This window comes from Stegostoma tigrinum, chromosome 1 (genome assembly GCF_030684315.1).
Source record: "Stegostoma tigrinum isolate sSteTig4 chromosome 1, sSteTig4.hap1, whole genome shotgun sequence".
Taxonomy (NCBI): domain Eukaryota; kingdom Metazoa; phylum Chordata; class Chondrichthyes; order Orectolobiformes; family Stegostomatidae; genus Stegostoma; species Stegostoma tigrinum.
The window spans coordinates 35,895,593-35,918,905 of record NC_081354.1 but is presented as its reverse complement, the minus strand read 5'-3'; the positions used below and the strand labels follow the sequence as shown (position 1 = coordinate 35,918,905).

Below are 23,313 nucleotides of genomic sequence, written 5' to 3'. Positions count from 1 at the left end.
TGAGTTGCTGCTTTGAACTGCTACAGCCCTCCTGCTGTGGGTTGACCCACAATACTCTTCAGCAGGGAATTCCAGGAGTTTGATCCAGCAATAGTGAAGGAACTGTGATATATTTCCAACTGGATGGTAAGTGACTTGGAGGGGAGCTTGGCGGTGGTGGTGTTCCCATATGTGTGATGCCCTTGTCCTTCTAGAAAGACGTGGTCATGGGTCTGGAAAGTGCTGGATGAAGATCTTTGGTGAATTTCTGCAGTGTATCTTGTAGATAGTACAAATTGCTGCTACTGAGCGTCAGTGGGGGACAGAGTGTATGATTGTGGGTATAGCGGCAGTCAAGTGGGCTGCTTTTTCCTAGATGGTGTCAAGCTTCTTGAGTGTTGTTGGGGCTGCACTCATCCAGGCAAATGGGGAATATTCCATCACACTCCTGACCTGTGCCTTGCAGATGGCGGAAATGCTTTGAGAAGTCAGGAGGTAAGTTAATCGCCACAGTGACCATGGACTGCTTCAATATTTGTGGAGTCATGAATGGTGCTGAACATTGTGCAATCATCAGTGAACATCCCCACTTCTGACCTTTATGATGATGGGAAGGTCATTGACGAAGCAGTTGCAGATGATTGGGCCTAGGGCACTACCCTGTGGAACTTCTGCCAAGATGTCCTGGAGCTTAGATGATTGACCTCCCACAACCATGACCATCTTCCTATGTGTCAAGTATGACTCCAACTACCGGAACATTTGCCCCGATACTCATTGATTCCAGTTATGCTAGGGCTCCTTGTTGCCACGCTTGGTTGAAAGCAGCCTTGATATCAAAGGCTGTCACTCTCTCCTTACCTCTGGAATTCAGCTTTGTCCATATTTGAACCAAGGTTGTAATAAGCTCAGGAACTGAGTGGCCCTTGCGGAACCCAAACTAGGCATCATTGAGCAGGTGCTGCTTGATAGCACTGTTGATACCTTCCATCACTTTACTGATGATCGAGAGTAGACTGATGGGGTGGTAATTGGCTGGGTAGGATTTGTCCTGCTTTTTGTGTACAGGACATACTTGGGCAATTTTCCACACTGGTGGGTAGATACCAGTGTTGTATCTGTACTGGAACAACTTGGCTAGTGATTAACCAGAGTATTACCTGGGCTGGAGCAATTTCGCTATGAAGAGATACCAGATAGGCTGTAACTGATTTCAGTAGAGCAGATATTTGGTTAAGGTGTACAAAGTTCTGAGGGTCATAAACAAGATAGAGATGGAAAAACCTAACCCTTGAGAGTCAATAACCAAGGAGCAAGCGATTTTAAAGAGGATTTGAAGATTTTTTTTCACATGGAGGGCTGTAGCCATTTGGAACTCGCTACCTCAGGGTGATAGAGACAGGTGCCCACTTGCAAGACATTTGAAAGAAATATTGAAATGAGCACTTGAAATGCTATACCATACAAGGCTATGGCCAAGCACTGGAAAGTAGGATTAGAATGGATAGAAACTTTGATTGGCACAGACAGTGACCAGAAAGGGCCTCTTTCTGTGCTGTTTAAACATTGAAACTCTGAAACACTGAAGAATTCCATGTGTTACTGCCCCATGAGTATCATTGCTATTTTATGAATCTCCCGCTGCACGCTGTGACTTCTTTCCTCATCTCTTATGGTTTTAGTTTAGCTACCAATACAAAAAACACTTTTTTTTGTTGCACAGAAATATATGCATTTTGGTGGGTCAGACAGAATGAAAAACTTGGATGGTTGCTGGTAGAACCTGGGAAAGGGGTCACAATAATTAATGCCTACTTTCAGTAGCATCTTCAGTGTAACGCATCCTTTAGGTTCATGTCACTGGTGTAATAAAGACAATTGTATTTCAAAGGCCATGCTATTTTAGTTATGACCAGTGACTTTCATTCAAAGATAAATGTAATTGTTCACAGCAGCATTCTAAGTGTTTAATTTCAGCTACAGGTCCTGCACCAATACCTGCTGAACGAAGAGTAATACCTGCACCGTGTTTGCCTTCAAGAAACCAACCAACAAAGTTAGGTTATGGTGAGCAAGTAGTCATTGTTTAGCTTGAATATCATTTCAGTTGACCTGTTTTCAAAAAAAGGTTCTGTATTAATAACTATATGTTTGATTTTGAAATAGAATTCTGACATTTTTGAAACAAAAGCCAGTAAATTTCAATTTCATGAATTCTACAATTAATATTTCAGTAGTTAAAGAGGAACACTTTTATTTAAAAACTGCGTTACATGTTATTGCTAATGTGTTTTTTCACCTTTTTTAACATCTGAAAGGGAAACTTTGTGTTCCTCCAAGAAAAAAACACACTCTTTGAAAATGAACTTTTTCATATTTTATTCTGATAGGTCAATTGTAATAACTATTAACTTGTTAATGTATGGTACTTTGGCCCAGAGGTGTGCCTCCATTTATTCTGTGGGAGTAAAGATATAGTTTTTACATGCAGACAAAACAAAATGCTGATTTCTTTTTCTCTGGTGCTACTTTTAGCAGCTGCTATTTTAACAGTTTTGGCAGAAATGAATGGCTGTTGCAAGTTTGCAGATCTGAGCTAGGTCTGCCTTCCCCCACCCTGGCAAATAGGTCAGATTAAAAAGGAGAACTAGTTTTAAATACTTATGAAGTAGTTTTGGCAGCGTATTAAGATAATTAGAACAGTACAAGACAGAACAGGCCCTTCGGCCCTCGATGTTGTGCCAACCTATGAACCAATCTAAGCCCATCCCCCTACGCTACCCCATTATCATCCATATGTTTATCCAAGGACTGTTTAAATGCCCCTAATGTGACTGAGTTAGCTACATTGGCAGGCAGGGCATTCCACGCCCTTACCACTCTGAGTAAAGAACCTGCCTCTGACATATGTCTTAAATCTATAGCCCCTCAGTTTGTAGCTATGCACCCTTGTACAAGCTGACGTCGTCATCCTTGGAAAAAGACTCTCACTGCCCACCCTGTCTAATTCTCTGAACATCTTGTACATCTCTATTAAATCCCCTCTTGGGTCTGTTCTCATTGGAGAGAAGGCGGCTAAGTCCCTCAGCCTTTCTTCATAAGGCCTTCTCTCCAGACCAGGCAACATCCTGGTAAATCTCCTCTGCACCTTTTCCAATGCTTGCACATCCTTCCTCTAATGGGGTGGCCAGAACTGCACACCGTATTCCAAATGTTAAGAACTATATGTTTGACTTTGAAATAGAATCCTGACATTTTTGTACTAGTGTTGTGTACAGTTGCAGCATGATGTCGCAGCTCCAGAACTCAATCCCTCTACCAATAAAATCGAACACACTGTATGCCTTCACAGCACTATCAACCTGGGTGGCAACTTTCAGGGATCTATGTACATGGACACCAAGATCCCTGTGCACATCCTCACTACCAATAATCTTTCCCTTGACTCTGTATTCTGCCTTCCTATTATTCTTCCCAAAGTGAATCACCTCACATTAATCCGCATTGAACTCCATTTGCCACCTTTCAGCGCAATTCTACAGTTTATCCAAGTCTCCCTGCAACATTCTTCCACACTGTCCACCACTCCACTGACTTTAGTGTCATCTGCAAACTTACTAACCCAGAAGGTGGGTGGTTGTGAACTGCCTTCTTGCACTACTGCAGCACTCATGCTGTAGGAAGGTCCAAAATGCCCTTAGGGAGGGAATTCCAGGATTTTGACCCAGTGACAGTTGAGGAATAGCCATATATTTCCAAGCCAGGATCTTGAGTGACTTGGAGGGGAACTTGAAGGTGGTAGTGTTCCAGTTACAGGAGAGTTATAAAAGAGGCTGGTAAAATGTCAGTTTGGGCCAGAATGCCAAATTGACCCAAGCTATTTTGCTCAGCAAAATCCTTTTTTATCTTTTACTGTAAGTGTAGTGATAACTGTCTGTTTACCTACAGTCAAAGAGAAACTCATCAATATTTCTTATAATGGAGATGGGATAAAACTTCTTCAAAGTTTTTTTAACTGGGACATGGGATGTGAATGTAGCTGGCAAGACCAGCATTTAATACCTAACCACATTTTGCTCTTGAAGTTGGTTGAATTCTGGAGTTTATGATGAAGATAATCTCAAATTACTGTTAAGGAGAGGAGTTTCAGCATTTGATCTATGCAAACGTTCGAATGACAATATACTTCCAAGATGTGATGTGATGTGATTATCTTTGAAGTTTCCATACACCTGGTTCTTTCCAGGTGGTTGAAGTCATGCGGTTTGGAGCTGAGCTGCTGATTTGTATCTTGCAACCTGGCTACAGTGATTTCCATTTACAAGAGCAGTAAACTGTGTGATCATTTTAAATAATGGATGAGATAACAGTTAAATGTCCTGTATGATTTTGAGTGCTTGAGTTACACTGGAGTTGCACTCCTCCAGACAAATGAAGAGTATTCATAGAATCCCATGATGCAGATAAAGGCTATTTTGCCAATCATGTTGGCATTGACCCTCCAGAGTGCATCTACCCTATCCCCATAACACCACACTTACCACAGTTAATCCACATAGCCTGTGCACTACAGGGAAATATAGCATCATCGGTTCACCTACTTTGCACAGCTTTGGATTATGGGAGGAAACCAGAGCTCCTGGAGGAAACACGCAGACCTGGTGGGTTGCGGTTGGGGGAGTCCACAGATATTTATCCAAGGCTGGAATCAAACCCACGAGTCCCTGGTGCTGTAAGGCAGCAGTGCAAACCACTGAGCCACCATGCCACCCTTTCACTTCTGACTTGTGACCGGCAGATGGTGGAATGGCTTTGGAGAACATCCAATTCACCAATGTTAGACTGCAGAAGGAAGCCAGTATCTGCATTGGCTCTCCAAATGACCACTGTGACTTAGTGCCATTTTCTCCAGTCTGTTGTGTATTGTTTCTATTTTAAATAATCATCTTAATGCACTCTTGACCTTAGTTAAATCAGCTTCTCCTAGACTTTCCAGGAAGTGCATTCCAGAAGTAAAATCACTCATGAAATTTTTTTTCCTCTGACTTCACATTTGCTTCTTCTGAAAATCGCTTTAATTTTGTGCCCTCTCGTTCATGATCTTTTTACAAAGAGGGACAATTTCTGCTGAACTTTTTCCAACCCAATCGTGATTTTGACAACTTCTATTATATCTCCCTTTAGCCACCTTCTGTCCACGGACAGTAGTCACAAGTTGTCCAATCTATCCGCATAAAAGAAGTTTCTTATCACTTGAACCATTCTTGACAATTTCTTCTGCACTCTCCAGAATGTGCATATCCTTCCTAAAATGTGGTACCTAGACCATACAAAATACACCAGCTGAGATCCAGTGAGTGTCTTGTATAAATTCAGAATAACCTCATTATTCTTGTACTCCAACTGCCATCTCCACCTGTCCTACCACATTGATAAACACATGTGCACCCAGGTCCTCCTGCTCCTGCATCATTTTGAAAATTGTACCCCTTTTATGTTGTCCATTTGAGTTCTTTCTACCAAAATGTATTACATGTTTCATTGTATTGGAACTCATTTTCCCTCTCATCCATGCGTTCCCCAACATGTCTGTCATTTTTGAAGTCCTTCACTGTCCTTCTCACAGTTTATAGTGCTTCCAAGATTTGTATTGATCACAAACCTTGTAGCCACAGCCTGTACACCAAAATCTAGATCATTATGTTTCAGGAAAAGGGAGTGTCCCAATATCAACTCGTAGTGAAACTCGCAGTATTAACCTTCCTCTAACCTGAAATAACTTGGTAGATGTTTTAGAGTGATGCACACAGAACAGCCTGAAGGGCCTTTTTCTGTGCTGTAGATATTTATGACTCTGACCATTTCTCTGTTTCTTATTACTCGGCAATAATTTGTATTACTGTTGCTGCTGCCTCTTCCATTCCATGAGCTGTAACTTTGCTCACAAGTTTGATGTGTGGCATGGTAGTAGATGCCTTCTGGAAGATCATGTACACAACTGTGCTCCATCCGTCAATCACTGCTTTTAAAGAAAGAACAACTCATTTCCTTTGGGAAGACCAGTATAAAAACATAAGTGCAGCCGGAGTAGGCCATTCACACCATCAAGTCTGCCGTACGTTTCTATATGAAGGGCAGTGTACAGGAAGCGACTACAAGGTTTGTGATCAATATGAATCTTGGAAGCACTACAAACCTGAGAAGGACAGTGAAGAACTTCAAAAATAGGGCAGCACAGTGGCTCAGTGGTTAGCACTGCAGCCTCACAGCGCTAGGGACCCGGGTTCGAATCCAGCCTCGGGTAACTATCTGTGCGGAGTTTGCACATTCTCCCCGTGTCTGCTTGGGTTTCCTCTGGGTGCTCCGGTTTCCTCCCACAGTCCAAAGATGTGCAGGCTAGGTGGATCGGCCATGCTAAATTGCCCGTAGTGTTCAGGGGTGTGTAGGTTATAAGGGGTTGGGTCTGGGTGGGATGCTGCAAGGGGCGGTGTGGACTTGTTGGGCCAGAGGGCCTGTTTCCACACTGTAGGGAATCTAATCTAATCTAATGAACATGGCTGATTTGCCCCAGCCCTCAACTGCTCTTTCAAAAATCAGTCTTCATTCTCTTTAAATACTTTGTGATTTAGCCTCCATAGCTCTTGAGGTAGAGAGCTCCAGACATTCAGTACCCTTAAGGAGGAAAAAATTCCTTTGTGCGTCAGTTTTAAGTGAGAATTTGCTTTTTTTCTTTAACTATGTCCCTTAGCGCCAGATTTCACCACTAAAAGAAACATCTTCTCAATGTCTAACTTGTCAAGCTCTTTCAGAATCCTATATGTTTCGTTAAGATCACCACTTACTGTTTTAACTATAATGACTAAAGGTTTCATGTATTCAGCTTTCCTTGACAAATCAGCTCCTTCATCCCAGGAAATAGCCATTTGATTCTTTGTTTGAACTACCTCCAGTGGCAATATATCTTTTCTTAAATGCTGTGACCATAACTGTACACAGTTCTCTACATGTCTGTCATCAACACTCTATAACAAGACTTTTAAACTCCAACCCCTATTGAGAGGCTAAAATTCCATTTGCATTCTTGATCTTTGTGTACTAATGATTTGTTTCATGCATAACAGCACCTAGATCTCTCTGTATTGCCTGTTTTTGGAGTCCCTCTCCATTTAAATAAGTCTGCCATTTGTTACTTCCCATCAAAGTGCGCAACCCCTCACGTTGCTATATTGAACTCTATCAAGTGTTTACTTACTCACTAGACCTATCTATATCCCTTGCAGGTTCCTCATCATGTCTCCTCCAACTATTGGCCCAGTTTTTAACCATGTGACCACTAATTCTATCCTGGATAATTGTTTCTAGAAGCTTTTCCCACCACTGAAGTTAAACGGACTGATCTGTGATTGGGTTTATCACTTTTTGAACGAAGGTGTGATATTTGCAATTCTACAGCTGTTTGGTATCTCCCCGAGTCTTGGGAAGACTGAAAAATTATGGCCACTGCCCGTGCAATTTCTACTCATGATTCCAATATCCTTGGATGCATCTATCCTGGTACGATGTCACCTTTTAAGTACCGGTGGTCTATCTGACATTTCACCTTATTAATTTTGAGGCCTAATTGACCCTACTTGTCCTGTTACTAATTATATGCTATTACAAGACTTTGGGATTTCTCTTTGTTGGCTACGAGTCATTTCTCGTACATCTTTGTTTTTCTGTGATTTTTTTTTCACCTTCCCTATGAAGCTTATGTATCCTTTTGGTTCTCAGTTGTATATTCTCTCTGACACGTGTCGTAAACACGCTTCTTTACCTTAATTTCTATGTATCTTTCTACCTTACCTTCTTCACTTCAGCAGAGATCCATTTTAACAACCTTTACAATGTTTCCCTTTCATCTTGTTTCCAAACAGATTTATGAGAATTGAAAAATATCCAAGAACATTCATTGTTAAGAACTAATATAACTACTTGCCATTTTTTGAATCATTTTTAATGCCTCAATTTTTTTTTATAGTGATGAAGGCTAGGTATAAATTTCACCCTTGGTCTTAAGCAATGGCTTATGGAATATAACTTACTTACATTTCATTTTGCTTTAGTAATTTATATGCTGTAATTTTTTAACACTAGTTATTTTCCTGCTGTACCTAGTCTTGTATTTTACTGTTTTATTATAGCTCAATAACGTATATATGAAGTGCTTACCCATTGATCGTATATAAATAATTTTTGTCTTTTTACAGAAGGAAGGAATTCTTATTATAAAGCTGTTTCTGCAGCCTGCAGAGATGTTTTCAGCAAGTTGACTGCTAACCTACCTGAGCTCCAGAACTGTAGCAGCTCTTTAGCTGCTTTTGTGGTTGAAAGATGTAAGTAGAATTTTGTTTCAGCCTGTAACTCAAAAGGTCCAGAAACTGGATTAAATCAAATATAGTTGGACAAGGATGGTGCAATATTAGTGTCATCTGCTAATTATGATCACTCAAGTGTGCAGCCATTACTACTCGCAAAACTCATTGCGTACACTGCATTCTATGGATCTTCACTGTTTGGCCATTTTTTTAAAGGTATCGTGCTACTCTTTCAACAAAAGGTAAAAGTTGGTCCCACAGGAAGCAAAGGAATTACCCCTGGAATAGCAGGTTTTGCCCATGTGTTCTCAGATTCTGTTATGGAATTGAACGGAAGAGGCAGATTCTACTACCATTCACATCCTTCCAGGCATCAACTTCCAATCACAGCAGGATAAGTTGGCAGGCCATGTAAATATTCCTAGTTTATTTTTCATACTCCAAAAAGCTGAGTAACCTAACCACAGTTGTCAAGATAATAAGCAATAACAAGGTGCAGAGCTGGATGAACACAGCAGGCCAAGCAGCCCCAGAGGAGCCTTCCTGCTCCTCCTGATGCCGCTTGGCCTGCTGTGTTCATCCAGCTCTGCACCTTGTTATCTCAGATTCTCCAGCATCTGCAGTTCCTGCTATCTCAAGATAATAACACTTCCTTTTTAAAAATTTACTTATAAAAATGAATAAAATTCATTTATTTATTGAGAAGGGTCAGACAGTAAATGCTGACACAGTAAACTTCGTCCACGTTCCGGGGTGAATTTAAAAAAAATTGCTCATAGCCTTGCTACTCTATGCTTCGCTGCCCTTTTTCTCTTGATTGCCAACAAATGCTGTACCGTACTTTCCTGCAGTATCTCCTGATATATTAACCTCTACCCCAACCCTCACTTCTCCATTCCTGTTATCTGACACGCACTGTGCTTGTGTGATCAAATGTGTATTCTTTAAACTCACTCCAAAATGTCAGTAACAATTTATTCCCTCCTTATTCTGCCAACAGAAGAGAACAAATTCATCTCCATGTCCTCATGCACTTATACAATCCACTTTGGCAAGTAGAATAGAGTATTGGTTGCTTTGTATGAGTCAATGACTGGTGGCATTGTACAAAATTTCATCATGACTTTCTGCTTTTTATCGCAGAGTCCTAAAGGACGGAGGCAGGTCCTTTTAGCCCAGACTGGTGCATGCCGACCAAAATGTCCACCCATGCTAATCCCATTTTCCTGCACATGGCCCATATCTTTCTAAACCTTCCCTATCCATGTATTCATCCAAATGCCTCTTTAAATGTTGTTAATGTACCTGCCTCAACCACTTCCACTGGCAGCTCATTCCATATGCGTACCACCCTTGGGCCTTTTTTTAAAAAAAGTTGCCCTTTGGGTTTCCATGTATTCTTTCCTGTCTAAGCTTAAACTGATGCCCTCTAGTCCTCAATTCCCCAACCCTGGGGAAGAAAAACAGAGTGCATTCACCCTGTCTGTGCCTGCCATGATCTTGTACACATCTGTGAGATCCCTCCCCCTCAGTCTCCTAAGCTCTAAGAGAAAAGTCCTAGCTTTTTCAACCTCTCCCTATAATTCAGTCACTTGAGTCCTGGCAACATCCTTGTAAATTTCTTCTGCACCCTTTCCTGTTTAATAACATCCTTCCTGTAGCAAGATGACCAAAATGGAACACACTGCTCCAAGTGTGGCCTCGCCAACGTCCTTTACAACTGCAACATAACTTCCCAACTTCTGTACTCGGTGCCCTGACTGAAGTCCAGTGTTCCAAAAGCCACCTTCATTGTGCTGTCTACCTGTGACTCTACTTTCAGAGAACCTTGCACCAGTACTGCACGGTCTCTGTTCCATTGCACTCTAAGGCCCTACTGTTCATCATGAAACTCCTACCTGGATTTGATTTTCCAAAATGCAATACCTCGCCCTTTTCTATATTAAACTCCATTTGCCATTTCTCGGCCCACTTGTGCAGCTGATCCTGATCCTGCTGCAATTTCTGATAACTTTCCTTATTGTCTGCAATACCACCACAAATTTTCGTGTCATCCACAAACCTATGAAGCATACCTTGTGTGTTCTCATCCAAATCATTGATCTAGATAACATACAGCAGTGATTCCAGCACTGACCCCTGAGGCAGACTACGAATGACAAGCATCCTTCCACTATTGTTCTCTGCTTCCTAACAAGAACTCAATTGTCTATCCAGTTGGCCAGGTCTCCCTGGATTCCATGCAATCTGATCCTCAAGACCAGCTTACTGTATGGAGCCTTATCAAAGGCCTTACTGAAATCCATATAGACTGCCCCCTGCCTTGCCCTCATCAACCTTCTTTGCCACTTTATCAAAGCCTCATTATCTGTCATCCAATGTTCCCTACTCCTGCCAACCTTGCTCTTAGCCCTCACAAATTTATAGACCTAAACTCTAGCTATCACACTTCTAACGGCCTCCCTTTGCCTGCAAACAAACTCGTAAAATCAACACCTGCAAACTCTTGTAATTCCTTCAAAATTCGCCTTGCCCCAGTTTAGGACTTGATCCCGTGGACCAGTTTTGTCCCTCTGTGTAGCTATTGTAAAATTAAAAGAACTGTGATCACTGGTCCTACCCTATTTCCCAAAGGTAGGTCAGGTTTTGCCCCTTCCCAGGTAGGGCCCTCACTATATTGCTTGACGAAGCTTTCTTGAACACGTTTAACAAATTCCACTCCATCCGAGCCCTTAACACTAGCAGTCCCAATCTGATAGGAAAATTAAAATCCCCTACTTAACAACCCTATTGCTCCTGCAAATCTCCCCGGTCTCACAGCATAATTGTTCATCTAATTCCCGTTGACTGTTTGGTGGCCTGTAGTACAACCCCCAATAATGTAACCATCCCCTTCTTATTTGTTAGCTGCACCCACAAAGCCTCACTGATGATCCATCAGTTATTACATCTCTGACTAATGCCATGATACTGCCCTTAATCAAAAATGCAACATCCCCACCCTTCTTTCCTCCTCCTCTGTCCTGCCTAAAGACCTTCACTGTGCCACATTAAACTGCCAGTCCTGTCCCTCCCTTAGCCATGATTCTGAAATGGCTATAATATCCTAGTCCCATGTACCTATCCACGTCCCAAGTCCATCGGCTTACCTGTCAGCCCTCTTGCATTGAAATCAATGCTGTTTAATCCACTAGGCATTCCGTCACTTTCCAGCCTGACCTATCTCTTCAACTTGCTGTTTCTGACTATATCTGCTTCCAGTCTTGCTCTTGCCTCCCTGCTGTGGCCATTACTACTTCTATCTCGCCCTAAAAACTGCACAATAAACAACAGGTGCTTTCATTGTCTACCTGCCTGAATACCTCTTTCTGCTGTCCTGTTGTAACTCAATCTGACCCTTGTTTCTTTATTTTATTTAACTGGAATGTATTTAACTTATGTATTAGAGAAAAGTCCAATGCCCCTGGAAGTGTGTTGTCACGCAATCTCACATTTACAGGCTGCAGTGGGGTCGCTAGTACCATGTCTTAGAACAGATTTTAGATAAACCACTAAACACAAGTTTGGAGCTTCTGAAGGGGAATAGGATTCCATTAATTGCAAGCCCATCCATGAAAAAGTGATTTTGTGGCAGCGGACTTAGATGCTGATTTAAGGGCTCAAGCTGACACGGTGTTGATGACCTATACCAGAAAACACCAGGTGTCCTTGTGATAACAAAGTGTGAAGCTGGATGAACACAGCAGGCCAAGCAGCATCTCAGGAGCACAAAAGCTGACGTTTCAGGCCTCGACCCTTCATCAGAGACGGAGATGGGGAGAGGGTTCTGAAATAAATAGGGAGGGAGGGGGAGGCGGACCAAAGATGGAGAGAAAAGAAGATAGGTAGGGAGGGCATAGGTCAGTCCAGGGAAGACTGACAGGTCAAGGAGGTGGGATGAGATTAGGAGGTAGGAAATGGAGGTGTGGCTTGAGGTGGCAGGAAGGGATGGGTGAGAGGAAGAACAGGTTAGGGAGGCGGAGACAGGCTGGGCTGGTTTTGGGATGCAGTGGGGGAAGGGGAGATTTTGAAGCTTGTGAAGTCCACATTGATACCATTGGGCTGCAGGGTTCTTGCTTTTGAGACTGTGGACCAAGTCACAGAACACCAGTGTTCAGCTCCATCTGTGACAAGACTTTACGCAATAAAATTTGAAGCCATGTATCAAACGTGAACCGAATGGCCAGGTCCAAAAACACCATGAGGCAGAACCTGTCATCGAGACCCTCATACAAACTTTTTTCAGCTGCTGTTAAAGCACAGACAGCTGTCGTATTGTTTTAATATCAGGTTTGATAGAGTTTTACTTTACTTCTGTATTGTATTTGCTCGAATGGCATAGGAGTACTGTAATTGAAAAACTACCTGATGACTTTTCTGTGCGATAGCAGCCTTTTGGCCTAACACGTAGCCAAGCTAGACCTGGACTGTGACACTTGGTTCTGACTCTACCATCATCAGGAACACCTTGTTCGGTCCTTTAGAATTTAGGCCCTGTACAATTGCAAGGCATCCCAGCTCCTGAACACTCATTCTCTCGCTATGAAGGCCAAGTACCAAATTGCAGCCTTCATCTGCTGTACCTGCATGCTTACTTTCAGTGACTGGTGTACAACAACACCAGGCCTTATAATAATCTGCCTTCCTGTTTTGCTCCCAAAATTAATGACCACACATTTTCTACCCATCTCTGTATACTACATCATGCAGCTTAATTTTACATGTGGGGCTTTTTTGAAAGCCTTCCGGTAGATTTGTCAAACATGATTTCCCTTTCATAATTCCTTGCTGATGCTGTCTGATCGTGCCCCTGTTTTCCATGTGCTCTGCTATTGAATTGTATAATGGAGTCTAGCAATTTTCACACTACCAGTTTCAAACTAACCCGTCTATATTTTCTGGTTTTCTATCTACCTATTTTCCCCTCCCTCCCTGCCCTTTTTTAAGGGAGGGGTTACATCAGCTATCCTTCAAACTCTAGATACTGTAACAGATTCTGTATAAACTTGGAAAGTGACTATCAATGCATCCACTATTTCTAGGGCCATTTCCTTAATTATTCTGTGTAACTATTAGGCTCTGGGGATTTCAGTCTTTAATCCAACTTTAATCCTGTATTCCCTAAAAATTCATATGTTATTGTGTTCTCCTTTGTAAACAAAATATTAATGAGTCTGTCACTTCCTTGTATCCCATTGTAAATTCCTCTGTTTCTGACTGTTAAGGGACCTACATTTGTCTTCACCAAACCTTTTTTCTCTTTACGTACTTACAGAAGTTTCTGTCTGTTTGCTTGATCCCTGAAACTTATTCTCATACCGTATTTTCCCTTTGCCAATCAATGAATCCATTTGCTCATCTTTGCTGAATTCTAAATAGTTCCAACTCCTCAGGCCTGTTGTTTTTCTGCCCACTTTATATTTTTCTTTTCCTAGGATCTAATACTATTTCTAATTTCTTCTACAAACCATGGTTGGTCACTTCTCCAATTTTGTTTCACCGGAGAGGTAATTGCAGTTGTTGTAGTTTACCCATGCACTCTTTGAATGTTTGCCATTTTCTCCATTGTCCCTTTTAAGTAATGTTTCCCAAATCTAACATAGCCAACTTGTGCCTCAGGCCATGATAGTTTCCTCTGTTTGGATTGGGGGCCCTTATCTCAGAATCAACCATGTCACTCTCTATCTTTAATGAAGAATTCCATCATATTATGGTCATTCATCCCCAAAGGGCCTCCCAGCTAGATTGCCCTTACAGTTTGGGGTCTGTATATAACCTGTACAGATGTTTTTTGCCACTTGTGTTTCTCACTTCTACCTATACAGTTTCCACGTTGTCAAAGCTAATTTCCTTCCTGACTGTTGCATTAATTTCTCAGTTAACTAGCAATATAACTCTACTGCCTTTTCCTTTTTCTCTCCATCTTGATGCTGAATACTCTAGATGTTCACTTCCAACCCCTGGTCACCCTACAGCCATGTCTCTATGATCCCAACTATACCTTACCTGTTTTCATCTATTGTGCAACTAATTTGTCCACTTTATTGCAAATGCTCAATACAGTAAGGCAAAAAGCCTTAAGGCTTGTCTTTTTAATGTTACTTGTCCTGTTCCCATTATTTTTCACTATGGCCCCGTTTGATCTTATTCCTTAATTTCTGTCTATCACTTCTCTCATTCCTCCCTGTCTTCCTATGACTTTGTGCATAGGTTCCCATCCTCCTGCCATTTTAGTTTAAAACCCATCCAAACATTGTAGCAAACACACTTGTTCTTAGGATGTATGTCCTGCCCTATTCCGCCTGAACTGGCTCCAGCCCACCCCTCCATGCCCAGAAATCTGAAATCCTCCCCCCTCGTACTGTCTCTTCAGCCACATAGTTATGTTATATCTTGCTATTTCTACTCTGACAAGGGCATGGTGCTGATAGTAATCCTGTGATCATTACCTTTTTTGCTTTTGTCGAAGCCTTATTTCTCAACTTACTTGCTAACTCCCTATGTTCTGCTTTTAGGACTGCCTCCTTTAATTTAAACCTGATATCATTTGTACCACTGTGCACCACGACCATTGGCTGTTCACCCACCCCATCCATAATGCCCTATAGCTGCTGTAAGCCATCGTTGAACCTCGGGCCAGGGAGGCAACACAACTTCCTGGAGTCTCATTTACGGCCACAAAAACACCTGTGTATCTTTTTTCAGTTGAATGCCCCATAACTATTACATTCCCAAACTTTCTCCTCTTCTCCTGTGCAGCAGATCTAAAGTGAAACAACAAATTTGGCGGCTGCTGCTGCTTTCCCTGGAAGACCATTCCCCTCAAAAGTGTCTAGTTTGCAGGAGAACCCTGCACTACTGGCCTGTTGCTCTTGTTATGCCTGGTGGTCACCTGTTCCCTTACTTGTGGAGTCTTAACCTGCAGTATAATCACCTCTCTATGCGTGCTATGCATGATACTCTGCACCTTGCTGATGCTCCACGGTACTCCAGCTCCACAATCTGTGCTGTCAGGAGCTGTAGCTGCAGACACGTCCAGCATAGCCATGGGTACTGGGAATCTTCCCAGCTTTCCACAGAGAACAGAAAGAGCTCACTGTGGCTTTGAGGTCTCCTACAATGATTTACCCCTTTTAAATTGAAACCTTTGGAAGAGGTTTAAGATCAAATTTATCAGTTAGTCTAAGGCTGTCATTCCTTGGTCCTTGTTACTATCCAATGTAATCCTCAAGGGCAATCACTATTTTAAAAAAAAACTTACTAACTGTAAACACAAAAAGCAAAAAAAAAACTCTTCTATGCACCAAATCCCTGATGAGCGCATACTCAGACTGGTTCTTTCAGTGAACACCTATTGAGGCCCTATTCAGGTTCTAGATGAATGATAATTAACTGTTATCTAAGTCAGCTACATTATTAACCTTGTAATAAGGGTCCTGACCTTTTTTCTTTTTTTTTTAAAGAAGAAAGACCCATTCAATTCCCATTGCCTCCACATTCCCAGAAATGCACACATGCTGGCTTTGACTCTCTCAGTAAGTTTCAAAACTCAAACCTAAAGGACATGAGCAAGGCATAAACGTTTAGGCAAGAATTCCAAATCTTCAACAAATGAAGAGAAAGTATCAGTGGGAAACAGTTAAAATTTAGGATGCTGTTGAGGCCAGAATTAGAAGAACACGTGTGATGCCTTAACTTATGTTAAGTAACTTTAATAACCTTCCACTGGTTATCATCACTTTTTTCAAGTAAAGTTACGCATGTGGTGAGAGAAACATTTGATATGCCAACCTGAAAAATTGATCCTGGAAGAAGTACAGGACTATTAAGTTAAATTTATTGTTTCAACCTTCAGCATAACCTTTTGGACACTTCTTGTGCCATCAGAGTTGCTTACATTTTATGGCAGATAAGCTGGTTTTCAGCTTTTAATGGGCATGTTCTTGCTGACTGCCATTGTTAAGACTTGGGAGGCTGTTTTGTGCTGCTTGATACAATTTCTAAGCCAAAATGTGGTGAGATTAATTTCTTAAGGTAATAGTATTAAGCAAATAATCCTATTGTGTTGCCCCCAATTCTAAACAATTACAGACTTTAAGCTTTGAATTGCATCTTGCTTAAAGTATGTGCTGCTTAAGTAGCTTCAGCGCACACTTATATGTATTTTAAGTGGATTACAGTTAGATAAGACAGTAAGATGACCAGAAGGAATAGAAGAGTACAGTAAAAGTAACAAATTGAATTTTTAGTCATCGGGAGTGTTGCACAGGAGAAACAATGTGATAGCTTAATGAAACCAGGTTAAGAGACATCTTAAAGAAAAGGGATGTTATAATCAGTTATTAAGTAGAGATTTATGGGTTGGGCATTTTGATACGTTATTAGAATGGTGATTATTGTTGTCTAAGCTCTTCTCAATGTAGAGGAAATGGCACACAAATGCAGGGAGAAGCTGAAGCCTTTTAGAAGTAAATGTATTATGATTGGCAATTTTGACGTTGAACTATGAATGTAGGTGCTATTCAAATGTTGTAAATTAGTTTTTGACTGAAGAGTTACAAGCCACTATATTGGATCAAATAACGTCTAACTGCCGAGGAGATTACAGTAACAAATTGCATTTATTCATTGCTTTTAATGCAAGAGTGGCCTAAGGCATAAGACAAATAATTCAGAAACAAAAGTACTGAACCAAAAAAAACACCCCAATAACAAGAGTAAATAATCATGGTCAGAGCTTTTAGGAGTTAGGAGAAGTTGGTTCGGGTGTGTTTTTGGCAGGGGGCGGGATACTGAAAACCGAACAGTTGAAGGCCTTGATTGCTTGTGATGAATTAAGGTAGTAGAGAAGTACCTAAATAACATGAGTCAGAGGAGGGGAGAGTTTGCAGATCATGCTTGGGGATACAGGATGATTAGAAAGAGAGATAGGTGCATGCACCTATCAGAAATGCAGATGAGGGATGAGAAATTTGAATCTTGCGATTGTGGTAATGAAGCAGTTCTTAACTGAAGACCTGCTGCCTACATTATGTGCTGTGTCAAAAATCTGTCAATGAATGGATTTGCACCAGGGCAGTTTAAACTTCAACAGTGAGTAGATGGTAAGTGCCACGAAATTAGATTTTTTTTCGCCAAAACTTGGGTTAACTTTTAAGTGAGATTGACTGTTCCTTGGTGCATACATTTAACAGCAAGCTTTGATCTTCAGCACATATGGCATTATGTAGTTAACGGTTTCACCACATGCTTTTTTGTTTATTCACGCAGGGTAAGTCATGAATCTTATCCAACAAGGACATGCATTTGAGTATCACAGGAACAAGATAGTCCTGATGGTGTAGCTTTTCAAATTGTCAACAAATAACACTTTGGTTCACAGTTTGGCTACTTCAGGAAAAAATCTGACTTTAGTGATTTTGAACTATTCACCCAGTTACTCATCTTTTAGACCTCTTTATTCAAATCACACAGTATTCCTAGAGCTCCTGTCATCTAATCTGACAATACTGACCTCTGCCTGAAAGAGATTTACTTCTTGTATTCAGGAGTTTAACGAGATCCTCTTTCCATCTGTTTGTTTACACTTTGTATCTGTCAGGCATATGGTATTTTCTTAATTTCCTTCCTGTTGATACTCCTTCCAGGTCAGGATCACTAGGTCATGTGTTAATGTCTAGTAAGTCATATTGTTGAGGTTTATATAATTATGGTTAAGAGTATACAGCTGGTGGGAATGGAGTGCCTTTATGTATGTATGAGTATTTGACAACTGGAAGACTGGAGGTTGTAGGATGAGAACTGTAGGACCGAGCAAGTCAATAAACTCACTCCACAATGAAAAGCTTTCACAACTGGGCTCTTTACAATTAATACAAACTCTTGGATTTACTTGGAAACGTTCTGGAAACCAATTAGATTTACAAATCTTATAAAGAAATTGCTAGTTTTCCTTACTGTACTGCTTCCAGGGCAAAGATTGCCAAAAGATTGATAAATCACAAAGTATGGATTTCTGTTTACAAAGCCACATAGATAATTGGAGTTCATTTCTGGAGATTGATAATTGAAAAGCAGGGAAATTATGTTACTTTATAGAACCTTAGTTTGCACATACTTAGACTACAATGAAGCATTATGGCCTTTTTAATGATTAAAAGAGCAGAAAGACACTGAAGAAGGTATAAAACCTGCTTTCAAGTATGATGCTAGAACTGAGATTGTAGCTGCCGAAAAGGATTGAGCAGATTATGATACTTACCTCTAGAAGTTTAAAGGGCGAGGGGTGATCTGTGGTGATCTTGAGATTATTAAAGTTTTGCTTGAAAAAATAAATATTTCCACTTGTGGATGAAACCAAAACCAGGAGCTGTAAATACAACATGGTTAGTAAAAAATAGTAGGCAGTTTGGAAGAAACATCTGCTTGGAGAATGTTTAGACTATAGAACTTGCTGTCAGAATGAGTAGATGAGGTAAATAGCATAAATGCATTTAACAGGAAGCAAGATGAAGATATTAAGGAGAACTGAATACATTATATTAGTGAGGTTTGATGATGAGGTGTATGGGATGGCCTGTATGAAGCATCAGTCTTGCCAAAAATCGGTTAGGCCCAATTGCTTTTTTTGTGTGCTATACATTCTTGTAATATTTTGCTGAGAATAACAGTAACTTCTTAATCTTTAGATGGACAACCTTATGAAGTTGTTGCAATTGGAACAGGAGAGATGAACTGCAACGATCCTTTGTATTCTGAAGGCCGAATCGTGCATGACTCCCATGCTGTAGTTACTGCAAGACGCTCGTTGTTGAGGTATAGTATCTGTCTTCCTAAATTCAGAAAATTGAATGTAGACCATTTTATTGTTGGAAGTAGTACGGAACATAAAAATAAAAATTGCCGTCTTTTAGTGTCTAATGGTTGCAAAAGATTATAAAACAGTCAATCTGGTGTGTCATTGACATCCAGAAACCACTTATTTTTATTACAAATTCCGCAACCTTGAGTCACACTCCTGAAAGAGTGCTTGCACACAGTACCGAGAAAGTGCTACACTGTTGGCGGTATTGTCTTTTGAATGAGTCCTTGAACAGTGGCTGATCACCCTGTTCAACTTAAGTTAAGAGCCAATGGTATGTTTTTTGAATGTGCAAAAAATTCTCCCTAGATACCCAGTTCAATATTTTTTTCAAAACTGACATCACAAAATGGGTGTTCTTGTTATTAGATTATTACTGTTTGTCAGATCTTGCTGTATGCAAATGGATACTGTATTTTCTATACTATAATTGACTACAGTTTTAAAAAGTAGCACTTGATTGGCTGCACATTATTTTAGAATATCTTTGGGTCACGACGGTTATTTAAATATAATTCATTTTTTCCTTTCAATTTAAGACAATGGGCCTGATTTTTTTGCCTATACAGTGATTTGGCCACAGAAAATTCAAGAATATTTCCTATTTAGGAAATAGGAGCAGAAAAGGGCAGTAAACATTAATGGGAGTTGTTTATAGGCCATCAAGCAGTTATGGTGATATTGAGCTGATTATAAGTCAGTTGGAGGTGTAATTTGTAGTTACAGAAATAATTGGTGACATTGATTTTACAGGTGCACTGGGTAAACCTAATTAGCACCAATATTGTGGAGCATGAATTTTTGGAATTGAAGAATCAACTAGGGATTGGCTATTTTCGATTTAGTGTTATATTATGAAACGAGAAAAGACTAATTAATAACTTTATTGTGAAGGAGGCTTTGGGAAACTGTGACCATAATAGGATAAAGTTTCCTGTTAATTCATTCAGAAACTTTGATCTTGAATTGGAACGAAAGAAATTATGAAGTTATGAGGGTCAAGTAAGCGGTGATGAATTGGGAAAGTTTATTTTAAAATGTTTTGAAAGTAGACAGACAATAAAAGGTGTATTGCATCTTTTAAAAAAGAAGTATCATGTGATCAACAATAGATGTACATACCTCTATGACTGAAACACTCAATGGAGAAACATGAATCAACAATGGATAACAGAATCTTCTCAAAACTCGCTATGTATAACAGAAGTTAAAGACCGCATTAAATCAAAAATAATGGCTTAGAATGCAGAAAAAATAGTTACCTGATGTTTTTGAGCAAGTTAAAATCCAGTAAAGACTGGTCAAGAACTTGAAAAGAGAATATGAATGCAATCAGAAGGCAGTGTACAAAAGCTGCTTTTAATATGTATAAGAATAAGAGACAAGGTAACACAAACATGTAACGGAAACTGGATAATTTATAGTGGGGAAGAAAGAAATGGCAAAGAAACTGAGCAATTGCTTTGTTTTTATTTTCACCGAAGAAGTTACAGAAAACTTCTCAGAAATACTAGGCAACCAAGAGACTACTGGAACTGAAATAAATTAGTATTAGTAAAGAGGTTGTACTTAAAACGTTAACTTGATTTGTAGTTTCTCTTTGACTCCTCCCACTTCCTACAGACTAAGGGGGTGGCCATGGGCACCCGCATGGGCCCCAGCTATGCCTGCCTCTTTGTAGGTTACGTGGAACAGTCCATCTTCCGCACCTACACAGGCCCCAAACCCCACCTCTTCCTCCGGTACATTGATGACTGTATCGGCGCCGCCTCTTGCTCCCCAGAGGAGCTCGAACAGTTCATCCACTTCACCAACACCTTCCACCCCAACCTTCAGTTCACCTGGGCCATCTCCAGCACATCCCTCACCTTCCTGGACCTCTCAGTCTCCATCTCAGGCAATCAGCTTGTAACTGATGTCCATTACAAGCCCACCGACTCCCACAGCTACCTAGAATACACCTCCTCCCACCCACCCTCCTGCAAAAATTCCATCCCCTATTCCCAATTCCTCCGCCTCCGCCGCATCTGCTCCCACGATAAGACATTCCACTCCCGCACATCCCAGATGTCCAAGTTCTTTAAGGACCGCAACTTCCCCCCCACGGTGATTGAGAACGCCCTTGACCGTGTCTCCCGCATTTCCCGCGACACATCCCTCACACCCCGCCCCCGCCACAACCGCCCCAAGAGGATCCCCCTCGTTCTCACACACCACCCTACCAACCTCCGGATACAACGCATTATCCTCCGACACTTCCGCCATTTACAATCCGACCCCACCACCCAAGACATTTTTCCATCCCCACCCCTGTCTGCTTTCCGGAGAGACCACTCTCTCCGTGACTCCCTTGTTCGCTCCACACTGCCCTCCAACCCCACCACACCCGGCACCTTCCCCTGCAACCGCAGGAAATGCTACACTTGTCCCCACACCTCCTCCCTCACCCCCATCCCAGGCCCCAAGATGACATTCCACATTAAGCAGAGGTTCACCTGCACATCTGCCAATGTGGTATACTGCATCCACTGTACCCGGTGCGGCTTTCTCTACATTGGGGAAACCAAGCGGAGGCTTGGGGACCGCTTTGCAGAACACCTCCGCTCAGTTCGCAACAAACAACTGCACCTCCCAGTCGCAAACCATTTCCACTCCCCCTCCCATTCTCTTGATGACATGTCCATCATGGGCCTCCTGCACTGCCACAATGATGCCACCCGAAGGTTGCAGGAACAGCAACTCATATTCCGCCTGGGAACCCTGCAGCCATATGGTATCAATGTGGACTTCACCAGTTTCAAAATCTCCCCTTCCCCCACTGCATCCCTCAACCAGCCCAGTTCATCCCCTCCCCCCACTGCACCACACAACCAGCCCAGCTCTTCCCCTCTACCCACTGCATCCCAAAACCAGTCCAACCTGTCTCTGCCTCCCTAACCGGTTCTTCCTCTCACCCATCCCTTCCTCCCACCCCAAGCCGCACCCCCAGCTACCTACTAACCTCATCCCACCTCCTTGACCTGTCCGTCTTCCCTGGACTGACCTATCCCCTCCCTACCTCCCCACCTACACCCTCTCCACCTATCTTCTTTACTCTCCATCTTCGGTCCGCCTCCCCCTCTCTCCCTATTTATTCCAGTTCCCTCCCCCCATCCCCCTCTCTGATGAAGGGTCTAGGCCCGAAACGTCAGCTTTTGTGCTCCTGAGATGCTGCTTGGCCTGCTGTGTTCATCCAGCCTCACATTTTATTATTTGCCTGCAGAGTATGACTTGTTACCAGATGCAATCCTGATAATGCTGCATTGTCATCATTAATATGAATAAACCTCTCCTCAGTTGTTTAGGGTTGGTCATTCATATCATTATGTAAGTTTGTGGCCGGCATTTCATCATGCAGATGAGAGTCAGACATGTTTCTGACCTTGCAATTACTACCTCCTTCCTTAATTTTGGCTTAATTTTTGTCCGGTCTGGAGTCACACCTGCCAGGAAGTGGAGTCTGGCTATTACTGAAGCATCCAGATTAAATGCCTTCCCTGTTTGCAGATTCATCTGATTGGTGCAGATTAGTGTAAAGCCCCCGCCCTCATCTCTCATACTCCCCTTGTCTCCAAAAGTATCTGTGTCAGACCTCTTACCTTCAGTTTATGGTATAGTGAAAAAGCCATACATAAACTTGGAGGTCGAGGTGGGAATATGAAGGGCTTCCTACATACCACAAGTCTGCATGACTAAATACCCACCCTGCCTCCAAGCCCAACATCATGGAACTAGCCTTTGTGTCTGTCCTCACTGAGACAGAACAAGTTGCATGCCAAAAATAAGATAACATAGACGCTTAAAACTTAAGAATATAAATTGGTATAAGCAGAGGAAAAACGTTGGAGGAATTTTAAGAAACTAAAACCTAACTAATTCCCAGGGTCCTGGTAACCTTATCATAGGGATACAAGAGAAAACTGCTGAGGTCGAGGATGTGCTTTTCAAGGAAATAGGGATAGAAGACAAAGGACAACACGCTAGTTGGCCTGACATGAGTCGTTGGGAAATCCTGGAATCTGTTACTGGGGCAGTTTT

The 23,313-nt window shown here is 41.6% G+C and overlaps 1 protein-coding gene across 8 annotated transcripts in view; it reads left to right on the top strand.

The window, feature by feature from the left end:
- Nucleotides 1-23,313, top strand: part of adad1 (adenosine deaminase domain containing 1 (testis-specific)) — a 111,280-nt gene that overhangs the window by 24,738 nt on the left and 63,229 nt on the right. For 7 of the 8 annotated variants that reach the window (XM_048545585.1, XM_048545548.1, XM_048545567.1 and 4 more), the window contains 3 exons: nt 1,957-2,046; nt 8,229-8,354; nt 19,064-19,190. In XM_048545585.1, the coding sequence (XP_048401542.1) occupies nt 1,957-2,046; nt 8,229-8,354; nt 19,064-19,190 (343 nt within the window). The remainder of the gene's footprint in view (nt 1-1,956; nt 2,047-8,228; nt 8,355-19,063; nt 19,191-23,313) is intronic. The other variant, XM_048545611.1, reaches the window with a different exon arrangement.